Here is a 12,691-nt window from a genome sequence, read left to right on the forward strand (position 1 = left end):
TATGGAGACCCGTAAGGGACATGATGGTGGGGAAATAAATGCGTAAACAGTGACAAGAAAATATATATTTTTAAAGATTTTATGTTCCCTCACAAAACTGTTTGCCGCCATTTAAAGAGGAGCGAAAGTGCAGGACACTTTGTGATTTGGGTGTGTGTTTAAACAGACAAATACTCTTAATAATATGTTCATTCTGCGCGTTTTATTTTAAACACAACTCATTTTCTCTTAAATGATCACAATCAGTTTATAAAGCAATTGAATGCTTTCATCATAGATCTGTGCTTTCTTAATGTGACACCTCTGTTATCAAACAAAACAAAACGAGAGATTCATTAGCTGTACTTCACTTGTTTGATAACAGAGGTGTAACTTTAAATGGCGTGTAAAATGGCGATGATCGACGCACAGCTTTAAGGGAAAGAAATTGAATGCAGATGTTTTTATATTAATTTCAGTGTGCTTTCAAGATTAAAAATATATAAGAAATATGGCAAAATACTTAGTGATAGGATGATAGCAAGATAGAGTGGTAAAATACAGGAGAATCCCGACAATAACAGGAGGGTTGACGTGTATAAAGTGAACAGGAAGTGTTTCAAAAAATATATTTTCCAATCACTTTTTTTTTCACCCATTTTTCCCCACTATCACGTCTCTTCTGGGTCTCCGTAAAAAGCTGGTCCTCCATCTCTGCTGTCCAAACCCATGTGCTCCATCATGACTGTATTTGTTATGTTTCTGTCAGCTTGCTTTCTGATAGGATATTGCTTAAATTCACGTGATAATCTCTGGCTTAGATATGCACTTGTTTCCCCACACACACCAGGATTTTAGATTATAAATATTTAATAAATTATTTAATAAGCAAATTCAATATTCCACTGCGTTTCGTACCTACTTCTGTTTGTTTTGTTTTTTTACTACCACCTCAAGTGAGGTTACAAACACGCCATACCTTTACCAAAATGTGGTGCATGCACAAGGATGATCACTGATTGGTCAGAGAGAATGTCACTACCAGCGTCAATAAATTTGCGACATAAAACACCAAACCACTGCATTTAAATAGTCAGCAGCAGCTACCGCTGTATTGTTGGCTTGCAAGATAAAATCATTTTTATACCACTGCAAGAACAAGCATCTAAAATGGCAGCATTGTGGTCAGAAGAAGAGTTCAGACATTCCTCTCATTGGTAGCTAAGGAGTGAATCTAGCAAGTTTTTCAGGAAGTCATGGAAGAAGTGGCATTCAGTGTGGTCGACTGCTAAAAATGTCTGAATTCTGCTAGAAATGTATACAATCCTAAGCTTCCCAATTTGAGGCTTTTTTGTGATAACATCAATGAGGGACTGATAGACGTACCTTGTATCAGAGAACTCCAGGCTGATAACATTCAACACTTTGGGCCGTTCAGGTTGGTAGTAATATTTGACAAACTCTCCCAGCTTCATCTTACTGTCTGCCTGTTTCGCCACATCAATCACGTCGATGACTTTATTTGCACCTGGAAAAAGACAACACAATATTTTCCGATTTTCTCATACATAAATTTTGTGCTATGCATTATAGATGTTGGTTTAACAAAAATATGGCCTGTAATATGGCTTTTTTAGAGTCGCAGCTGCAGGACCGCAAATCACCAATGACAGCTGAGCACCGGAAACAGCCCTGGACAGCTGGCACTGAACACACACACATATACACAGCTGGCCAGCGTCTGATGACAGGCAACAGCTGGAGTAACAGTCCCGTAAAAAACACTGGGAAGCACTCAAGGCCAAATTAGGGAACAAAACAAAACTGCTAAATTCTGCTTTTGAACCAGTGCTGCTATTTGTATGGTTCAGAAAATTCATCTACATATATATCACTGGTTCAAATTCAGAAGTCAACATTTAAAGGTGCAGTTCAATAAATCCTTTTTTTTTATTTATAATTAGTCATCAAGTCTACAAATTGACATGCAAAGTACAGACTCCAAACACAACCTTTTGAAGTACATTCAATTATGCCTGCCACGATATCTATTTTTATTGCACGATATATTGCACCAAAATATATTGTAATAAATAATATTATTGTCATTTTAAGACCATTTTATGCCATTTATATAATATTATATTTATACAATGCAACTACACTCCTCCAAAGAACACATAATATTTTATTCCTAGGAAAATATAATTATAGTCATTTTAACAATTCAATAATTAGGCATTGGAATCAGAATGTGATTACCCTATCACATGCACATACCCTAAATAATAATTAATAAATGTTAACAAAAAGGTACCAGGTAAAAAGTAACAGTCCAATCAATCCATTTTCAGTTGTTTAACACCCACAAGACAATATACTAAAATAAATACTGCATAGTGTTTTTTGAACCATACGGGCACTATTTTTCAATTAGTTGAAATTTTGTAGATTGCATTTTTTTTTAATATTTTGCTTGAATTTAATTGTATTATCTTTCAATTTATTAATATGTCTGGTAAAATATTATTTTAATAAATATATCCGTTTAATAAATGTGTTTTGCTCAAAACACATTGATTAAACGGCACCAAAATACATTGCCTATGTTCACTGAGAAATTAATAAAAATATTCATTTTCAAAATGTGGTGTAGTCAGTTATGCTGAGCACTGTATGATATCATAATTAAATATTTCAGTTTGGGTCAACCATCATTTAAACTTCTTGTATTACTATTATTTTTAAATAATGCTGTGTATAAAATGAAAGTCTACAATCAAAATTCTGTCCTCTAAATATATCCATAAGTAGAAGAATGAGTGCTTGTGAGAATCATCTAAGGAAATAAATCCAGATGAATGGAGAAAAATGAAAGAAACAACAGACAGAGAAGGTTAGTGGCCTTTTGTCTGTGCCCACTGAGTGTGTAACATGATCTGTTAGTCGCCCACACACACACACACACACATACACGTACACACCTCTTCCCCTTCGACACCTGTTACTATTAAAGCACTTCCAGCCTAAAGATCAGCAGTGTGTGAAAGAGGGAGCAGTGTAACATGAGCGCTGAGATAAAACAGCTCAGATGTGAAGCCGAGCTCTGGCTGGCTGCGCTGCACAACAGCTCTGTAACTGGAGATGTGATGTCTAGAGGTCTAATGTAGAGGAGAGACAAATGATAACCTCCACAGCTGTACAGGAGTCCAGTCCAAACCCATTCAACACTGGCACAGACAGACAGATAACCACTATCACAATGAATCTTGCTAACCTCAAGCTTTTTAGACCAATGTGCTGCATATGTTGGCTCTCATTATATTCTCTAATGATTAAAAACACAATACAGGTTTGCGCAATTATTTAATTCACCTCTGAATGCTTAATTTTTTTTTGTTATATCCATTTAAATGTCTTTTTTGAACAACTTTTTATGCTTTATTAATTAATTCATTCATTCATTTATTCATTCAAGCAAAATAATCTTGTTTTTCCTTTCGACATACGATTATTTTGCATACCCCATTGACAGATTATTTTGCCAGTTTTAAGGAAAAACAAACTTAATTTTGGCATATTATTTCTTAAAACAAGACTATATGTTTTTCTCTTCTAGAAAATGCTTCTTGATTTAGAAACTATTACATATTTGGACAGAAACAACATAAAAATTTTTTTTTGCAGTGTTTACACTACCTGTCAAACGTCTTAAAACTAATGGTATACTCACACTAGATAAGATGAAGTGTCAGTTGCGAGGGATTTACATGTTAAGTCAATGCAAAGACATCATAACTGCTGTATCATTATTTGTGCGAATAAGGCAGTGCGAATGACTCGAGTTGAGCCAATGACTAGGTGTGAATTAATCGTTTCAGGTGTATAAAGCACTTACCACGTGGTTCGCACAAATCACTCGAGTTTAAAAAATCTGAACTTTGGCAGACTATAACCAATCAGGAGATTGCTCTAGTAGGGGCATGATTATGATGTGTCACCTGTTGTTAGTGTCCTAATAGAAAATCCTCCTGCCGACACGGGACAAAAGTTCAACAAACTGGGACTAGCTGAGCTGTAAGTAATGTGCAATAGCGTGACCTATTTGCGCAAGCCAAGTCTGGTGTAAACACTCCATAAGATTTTTAATTCTTTTAAAATACTTTTAAAATACTAGAGTACTTCCAGAGTTCACCAAAAACAGTATTTATTCAATAATTTAACTGTTGATGACTATATGAACATATTTAAAAACTAAATGGATTCCTGGGATTTCAGAGATAAACTTCATCATCATAACTCAAGTCACATGGTCATAACTAATACTTATAAGTTATTTCTTCAAAACGAATAAAAAAAATAATGGATAATAGTAAACGTTGTTACATTTTAAACACTTTATAATTAATAAAATGAAAATTAATTAAAATAAAAAAACAACATTGTTACACTGAATGCCATTGCAGTACTTCTCCAGTAAACCACAGCAAAAACATATGATAGGCCATTATTTTAGCACAGAATAAAGCAAATATGCAATACAAATATTAATAAATGGTAAAAATAAAGCAGCATTACACTTTTTGAGGCCAGAAAACCATATACAGGCAAACCATTTTGTACAAGTTCCAATGTGTTATTGATTTAAATACTAATATCACTGTAGTGTCCCAAAAGCCCAAATACTCTCCTGGGAGTCATCAGGTAGACAGTAAATTCAATGCACACAAACACACACTCTAAAATCTTACCAACGTAATGCTCCACATCACTGACAGAGAATGATGGAGGGGGCAGTTTCAGCCCCAGTCCATCCAGGTCATGCACCACTATAGGGTAATTGAAGCCCTCTTTCTCCAAGAAGCGTTTGGTCACCTGATTCCCCTGCATCTGCACCAGAATATCACCGCTGTGGAAGAGGCAACATTCAAAAGTCTGATCGAGTAAGAGCAATAATGTCATTATTGGTTTTTGTAGTCAAAATAATAAAGTTTGTGTGCTAGTATAGCAAAAGCTGTGGGTTTGATACCAAAGAGAGACAAAAACTGATAGAAAGAATGTACTTTTATTTGGATAAAAGTCTCCTTATGCATACTTTTAAAGGAGCAGGCCACATTCTCTGCTAGTGTGAATGAGGCATTAGACTATTCATATAAATGACAACAAGTCCACTATTTTTTGAGAATCAAAACCTCAACTGGATGTTTTTTATCACTTAGAGCTGTATAACAAACTGCATGGACAATAATTTTCAAAAACCCATAACAGCGGCTCATTAAACCGTTAAGTTTCACCATTTTCTAATCCATTCAGCTGATCTCCAGGTCTGGCGTGAAAACTTTTAGCATAGATAACTATATTAGAATCACAAACTCTTTAGTCATTTGAGCTATAAGCTAATGGTTTAATCCAATTCAATGATCCATGCTAAGCAATGCAAAAAGTGCTCCTGCCAGACAAAGATTGGCTAAATGGATTTTTTTTAAAACGTAAAACTCAACTTTTTACCTTAAAGGGAGTTGTAAAATAAGCCCATTTCCCAAAAAATGGGAGTGTTCCTTTAAATGTAGATGTACAGTAGTAAAGTTCAACACCTAATAAAAGTTTTAATCTAGAGGTGTTTGTACCTGGCAAAGCTCCTGGCCTGGAGTTCCTTCACAAACACAGCAGTTCCTGCCTGCACGGGCCGTGTGCCATCATTTGGCTCCGTGTAGTCATGCCTGTGCCAGTTGTTATGCTTTTTCACTGAGAAAGAAACAGAAACATGCGTAAGACTGATATTGGAAACATAATGAAAGCCTGTGCAGATGCACACACTTACTCATGTAGGGTCCATGGATGGGCTCACAGTTTGGACAGTGATAAACATCGATATCAGCAGCATGGTGCTCCACTACCTGAACACAACTGAAAAGAGGAAAGCAAGATAAGTATCCATTAACATGATTCTGTCATAACCGTGGGAAAGTTAGCCAATAGCTACAATTGTGCGTTTTCTTGCACTGATTGTTTTGCTTCATGTGACCTCAAAGTTTCCAAAGGAGCCACAAATATTAACTCCGTTGTGCTTTTATCTACTCTTAAAATGCTGAATTTATGATCACCAATCTTTTTTTAAAGGTGCTGTACGTACATATTCACCACCAGAGGGTATGAATTCACAACAAACAAAGGCAAAATTTGATGATCTAGTGACTGAGGGTGAAATCATGGGAGTTAAAATCATATTTGTGGATGAGCTTAAGTATTAAACACTAATTATTATGGTAGTATGAAGAAGAATAAGAGTACTGAAGCATTTGCTAATGAGCGACAAGCACAATGTGGCATAAAAGCAGCAGAGTTTTTATTATTATACCAGTCCACTGTTCTTCTGGTCATGATCAAGTGGAGCAGCAGCACTGTTTTATCAAATTAAATACACTTAGGTTCTGTTATATTGCTAATCCAATAAAACACGCAACATATTAAAAAGCATCTTTGGTGTTTTCCTGTTTTATATAAACCCAAACCAGAAATCGAGGGTGTATTATGTCATTAGCATGGAGACACCATTTAGGTGAAAAAAAGTCACCTAAATTTTGTATGGTGTGGGGGAGTAGATTAACAGCAATTATTTTATGCTTATACTTTAAGTAAATACAACTTCAACTCAAAACAACAGCATTAATAAGTATACGCCCTTTAAAATGGCTCACCACTGCCAACCAATGAACTGCTATTTTGCAAACTCAATCATTGTATATGGTTTCACTGAACTCGAAAGCGTCATCATCTGAACTTCCAGAAAATGTTACAAATGCCAGAAATTTTACCAAACAATACGTCAAACATTGTGTGGGCATGTGGAGATAATGTCACAATTGTGGGATTTCCTTCACCAAACCACAACCACAACCATAACACCCAGTCAGCCACCCACACAAACACACATTCCTGAGATTCATTGTTGAGTCACACACCCATTCTAAGCTGAACCAGGAGTTTTGACAGTTCAGTGTCAGATTTACTGATGTCGAAATAAGTTGTGCCACAAGAAAACAGATAAAAGTACTAACAATGACATGGATGTGTTTATTGACACCTAATCTGATAATTACTTCACTTTTCCTGTTGGCCTACATTCGTTAACCATATTCCAGTAATGCAAGAACAGCACAAATGTCCAAACCAAATGGGGAAAGGGACAAAATCTATTGCATGTTCTGAGTCAGTAAATCTTCTATTGAGACAGACCACAAAGACATATACATTTTTAGACATCAAGAATATGTAGAACTTATTGAGTACTCTTTAATTTACAGCATTTGTAATTTGCAAGACCATTAAAACCACACTTTATGATTAGAAAAGTTTGAACAGATACTATATACAGAAAAAAATGTGGTGTATGAACATTTATTAAGAAATGGCTACTAAACAGCAAGTAAAATTATTTAATAATTATTAATTTCATAATTATTTTCCTTTTTGGGTGAACTAACCCTGGTGTTCCTTATTATTGCTTGTGCCAAACCACAACTCTGCCCTGAACCGAACCATACTGTGGCTTTAATACCTTAAATCGAACTGAACCATGGATTGGTGTATGGTTACCACCCTTGTTCCAACTTCAAGGCATGTATATGTTAAATGTTTCAAGTCTGCAAATCAATTATTCTATCTGGTAGAGCCCATCATCTCAGATATAGGACTAAGAGTGGTGTTTGCTTTGTAATGAAGGTGGTGCACTAGACTATTGGATCCTCTTCATGAAGTGGTCCTACTCTTCCAATTCCCCAAATAAAGTTTTATACGAGTTGTAATAATACTGCCATAAAAGCTTTGCTGTCTTCTTTTCACATCACCAGAATGAACATCAAGAGTGGAGACTGTGCCATAAAGGGCTGTTAAAATCAGCAGGGGACTTGAGCAGAAAGGTGATTCTCCTCAAAGAGAAGACAGCCTTTGAACACAGGCTGAGGATTGAGCATGCTGCCGTCTCAGCTTTGATCTCCTCATTATTGCAGGAAACTGCAAAAAAGAACAGCAAAAAAACCAGGAAGCCGAAAGCTGTTGTTGCCCTAGAAGAGTCCTAGCTGATGCTGACAGCTCCTTGGCTGAATCTCCATTCCAATCATGACAATATCATCAATATAGGAACTTTCACAGTGTCATTTTTACACCCATATGGTAGAGCGGTATTCATGATCCCATGGAAAAGTTACAGTAATATACTAATGCAATATAATTGGCTGTTTGCATTTCAACATTTTTGCATTTTGACTGATATAAAAAATGTTTTTGGGGATTGGAAATGACAGCGCTATTGCTTCTAATTAAACACCTAACATGGGAATTAACTGTGTCGATATTAAAGACAAGTCCCAATATTTATGGGGATATATGACAATTGTGGGGTATATTGTGGTGCTATGGCTGCTCAAGTTTCTTTTTTGGCTTTAGTGAAGTGTGGAATTTTCTTCACCAGTATTAAACCAAAAGCAGAGACTAATAAGAAGTAAATGACAAGTAGAGCAACAGTTCATGTGGTGATTTTAGTGACAGAACACCTGCACACAAAAGGCTAATAGTATAGGTGCCATTTATTGAGCGAAAACAGCATTTCTGCTGGTTATTGAATAAATGTGTACCAGTGAATCAGTTTGAAAATGTTGTTTGAATGTACTTTTTTTTTTTAAATGAACAGAGAAAAACTTTTCTGTTTTTGATTATATCATTGTGTAAATGTAGACTAAATTTGTTGCAGTTTTCTTGCACTAAAGAAAACTCTTATGAAAGTGATGCAGATTTCAGACATTGTAAAGAATGCTTCGACTATTTTTATATAGGAATGATATGGTAAACCATTTCTCACAAATATGCACTTGTCAGAAAATATGACTGATGAATACAGATCCTAAGGTTAAAATCATCTGTAAAGTTTTTTACATTCAAAGTAAGTCTACAAGCAAACAATGTACTAAACAAAACGTATACTGTACACATATAGACAATAGCACAAACCACATTTATTATGGATGCCAACTTAGTAGTTGGTGATGTTACTTAGTAAAGATCATGTTATTTTTTAGTGTACAAAGAGTTTATTCAGTATCCAGTAATACAGTAATATTAATAGTAAAACGTGTTTAAGAAATGTAATTTACAAAAAAAAAAAGGCTGGGTTGTTGTAACCCAAAATCAAATACAGAAAAACCCAGCCAATGAGTTAAAAAGTGTATTTCAACTTTAATTTTAAAAATTGTACCCAACAGGTTTGTCCAAAGACTATAAAATACACAAGACATGTCACTTATATTATATAGTTTTAAATGGGGAAAAGTGTAGCGGTCAATATGGCGAAAGAACCCAAATCAAACACCCATCACATGACAGCAATTACTCAAACACCCACAAACTTGTAAACAAAGAGTTGCTGTCATTTCGGGAGGAGATTCACCATCAAGACCAAGTTGTGAATTACTTCAGTGAAGCAGTGTGATCAGACGAACTGTTATCCAGAGGACAATAATGTGTAACACAGTCATAAATGAGGTTGGTGTCATGATCTTGTTCCTTTCGAGTGCGCATGCCATGTGCATTAGCTCTGGCAACCAGAAAATAAGCAGATTTTGTTTGATTCGAACATTTAGAATTGACACTTATACATGGGACAGTTGTTGTTTAATTGTATTGGTGATTCCACATATGAAATCAAAAGCTTGGCAAACAGTTTTGGAGAATTTGATGTTTGCCTATTCAGACAGAATGCCTGAACGGCGTTTCAAAGACGGTTGCTGAGTGAATTGACTTGAATTTGACTCAACACTAAGTTATCACAATTTAGTATTTTTTTTTATTGAGTGACTGCTTTCACAATTGTAGGATAGAACCAGAACTGCACTTCAATATTAATGTTTATTTACTATAAAACAAATTAAAATAAGTAATATGCTATTTAGCAGGTATTAACCATAACAAGTCATAACAAGTTATTAGAATCAATCCAAATCTTTTCCCTCAAAGTACTACTATTTTATATGGATGCACAGTGGTATGTTTCTGGAGCAACTGCAGTGCAGATCAATCTGACTCAAAAAAAAAAAAAAAAAAAAAAAGACTGTCTTCGACTGCCAATCCAAATCCAGTAGCGTTCATAGGATGTTTGTCTCTTATCCCTCTAATTCACTTAGAATAAACTGCCAGTTTCCAAACAGGATGGCTTGAAGCTGTGACTCTAGCTCACACTGTGATACAGTCACCTGGGTATCAGAGGCAGACATGCGATGATGACACATGAGCAGATGGGGGGAGGAAGCCTTTCAGGATGAATGACTCTACACCCACCCTAGTCCTCCGCTTCCCTCCTCCGTCAAACAGACAATGAGGGAAAGAATGGAGAGCTCAGATCCCATCTCCCCAGTTGATAAATGAGCTGAACTTCTCAGCACTTTGGACAGAATAAAAACATAAATGATGTGCTTCTATATAACCAAATAGGCTGCCATAATGGCTATAAACATGTAATCCACATACAATCCCATAATGCTTCAAAATCATGTTGGAATAATCGCATTTAGGAGATGAGCCCATGTAAATGGCAAAAATGTCATATTAGCAGCTGAAAGCTGTTTGAACACTGACGCAATAAATTAGTTTTTTTTTAATAATAATTAAAAAGAAACTAAATAAGTTTGGGAACTTATTTTTATTGACCAGGATCTTATTGTATACTATTGGTAATAGATAACCAGACACACTGTATGGATTTGAATGGGGTATTTTAATGCAGGTAAAAGATTTTTGTTGACATTACCAGTGTTGGGCAAGCTACTTGAAAAATGTAGTGAGCCAAGTTATTAGCTACTCTACTTAAAATGTAGCTTAGCTACACTACAAGCTAGCCTCTAAGAAATGTAGCAAGCTAAGCTAAAATCTACTTGGCAAAAGTAGCTTAGCTACATGTAAGCTATTTTTGCATTTTTCAATTTTAAATTAAAGCAACTTAAATCCAAGTCAACCAAATCTTATAATATAAGATCAAATAAAAGTTCAACAAAACTGTCAACGAAACATGTGAGGCAAAATTGTTCCAATCAATTATTTACTGCAAGTAATTTGCTGTACCAAACAGAAACAATTTATAGTATGTTACATCAAACACAAAAAATCAAATAAAATCAGGTTTTGCACAATTAAAATACTATAGTAATTTATAGTAAAGGGAAATATTTAGGAATAGGGTTTTATATTGTATATATATTTACAACTCTTTATTAATGAATTACACTACATAATGTAATATCATTAGTAACTATCATGAACTAATATTAATTACCCCAGTATACTTTAGCCTTTACTACAGTAGACTATATATATAGTCCTCTCCATCAGTCATCTTTCCATTAAGCAAATTTTGTGTTAGACTAATTTGTTGACTACGTCACTGGCCAGGGGTGCGTTTCCCAAACAACAATGTATCTTGCGGCTGAACTGTCACAGTACAATTCATTGGTTGGTAAAAGAACTATGTAGTGACTAGTGTTTCCCAAAACCTGCAGTTTCTCTGTAGCAGGTTCATCAATTAAACCACGGTAGTTATAACGTAAAACGCCCATAATGATGCTCTAAACAGGGTGGAGTAACAACGTCTTTAAAGAACAACTCCAACATTTCATCAACAAAAAAATATTGTTTTACACAAACACGCATTCAAATAAAAGCCAATATAAGTTTTGCTAAAAACATGCACTCATTTTGCATATTACTCAAATATATGTAAATGGAAGATTTAGGGCCTATGTTTCCTTTACAAATATTATTGAGAATATTACATATGCTATTCTAAAACATTAAATCACCTACAAAAGCTTACACATATTCTAATTTCATATATAAATCATATAAATAAATAATGAGACGTTCATTAAGAAATGAAATTTCATATTAATTATTTATTAGGAAATGAAAAAAGTCCTACTTTAATAATAATATTAACGATGATGATTAGGATTATTAACTAGTATATTGTTTATTTAATTTTTTTTGAAAAGTCTACTTTTACGATTTGACACATGCAAAACACATGTGGCATATACAGTCAAAATCAATGTTTTCAAAATGCACTGCGAAGAGAGCGCAATTATAAACATTAAGATTACTAAAACTGAACTGTAAAAATACTTTGAAAGCAAACCACACCTAAGAGAAATAACTTTAATGCTTTTTTTTTTTTTAATCATTTCAAAGTTAAATGTTCTAAATGAACAGGGCATAGGGGGATGATTGGGTATAGAACACAGCCAGGATCTATGTTTTGAACTACAGTTCCAGAGGTGTAGTTGCAAGTGCACAAGTTTGCGACACAGATTGCGATTGTTTGTTGAAACGATAGATTTGGGAAACGGCAAAATCAACTAACTGTGTTTGTAACGACACAACCTGTGACCTTAGTTGGCCAACGATGGTTTAGGGAAACGCACCCCAGAGCGAGAGACGTGGCAGTAACGCACCAAAAAGTTTGTAGTTGACCACCATAAAACAGGAAGATAAAGAAGAAATCATCATTCTCGCCATCATATGGACTTACTTTAATTGGCTCACAGCTCCAAGTTGGTGCCATCACTTATTGATCCGTGATTAGTAAATGTAGCTAGTCAGGATGCTATTGCACTACTTGACAAAAAAAAAAAAAAAAAGCTTCGCTACTGAAAAGCTATTTGATTTCTCA

The 12,691-nt window shown here is 34.9% G+C and overlaps 1 protein-coding gene across 3 annotated transcripts in view; it reads right to left on the reverse strand.

Moving 5' to 3' along the window:
• The window catches only part of kdm7aa (lysine (K)-specific demethylase 7Aa), a 248,464-nt gene that overhangs the window by 18,599 nt on the left and 217,174 nt on the right, over positions 1–12,691 (reverse strand). For all 3 annotated transcript variants that reach the window (XM_073945593.1, XM_068219513.2, NM_001346151.1), the window contains 4 exons: positions 5,801–5,886; positions 5,607–5,724; positions 4,731–4,888; positions 1,366–1,507 (listed from right to left, as the gene is read on the reverse strand). In XM_073945593.1, coding sequence (XP_073801694.1) covers positions 1,366–1,507; positions 4,731–4,888; positions 5,607–5,724; positions 5,801–5,804 — 422 coding nt within the window. In that variant the 5' untranslated portion in view covers positions 5,805–5,886. The remainder of the gene's footprint in view (positions 1–1,365; positions 1,508–4,730; positions 4,889–5,606; positions 5,725–5,800; positions 5,887–12,691) is intronic.

The sequence above is a fragment of the Danio rerio genome, chromosome 4, assembly GCF_049306965.1.
Source record: "Danio rerio strain Tuebingen ecotype United States chromosome 4, GRCz12tu, whole genome shotgun sequence".
Classification (NCBI taxonomy): Eukaryota; Metazoa; Chordata; class Actinopteri; order Cypriniformes; family Danionidae; genus Danio; species Danio rerio.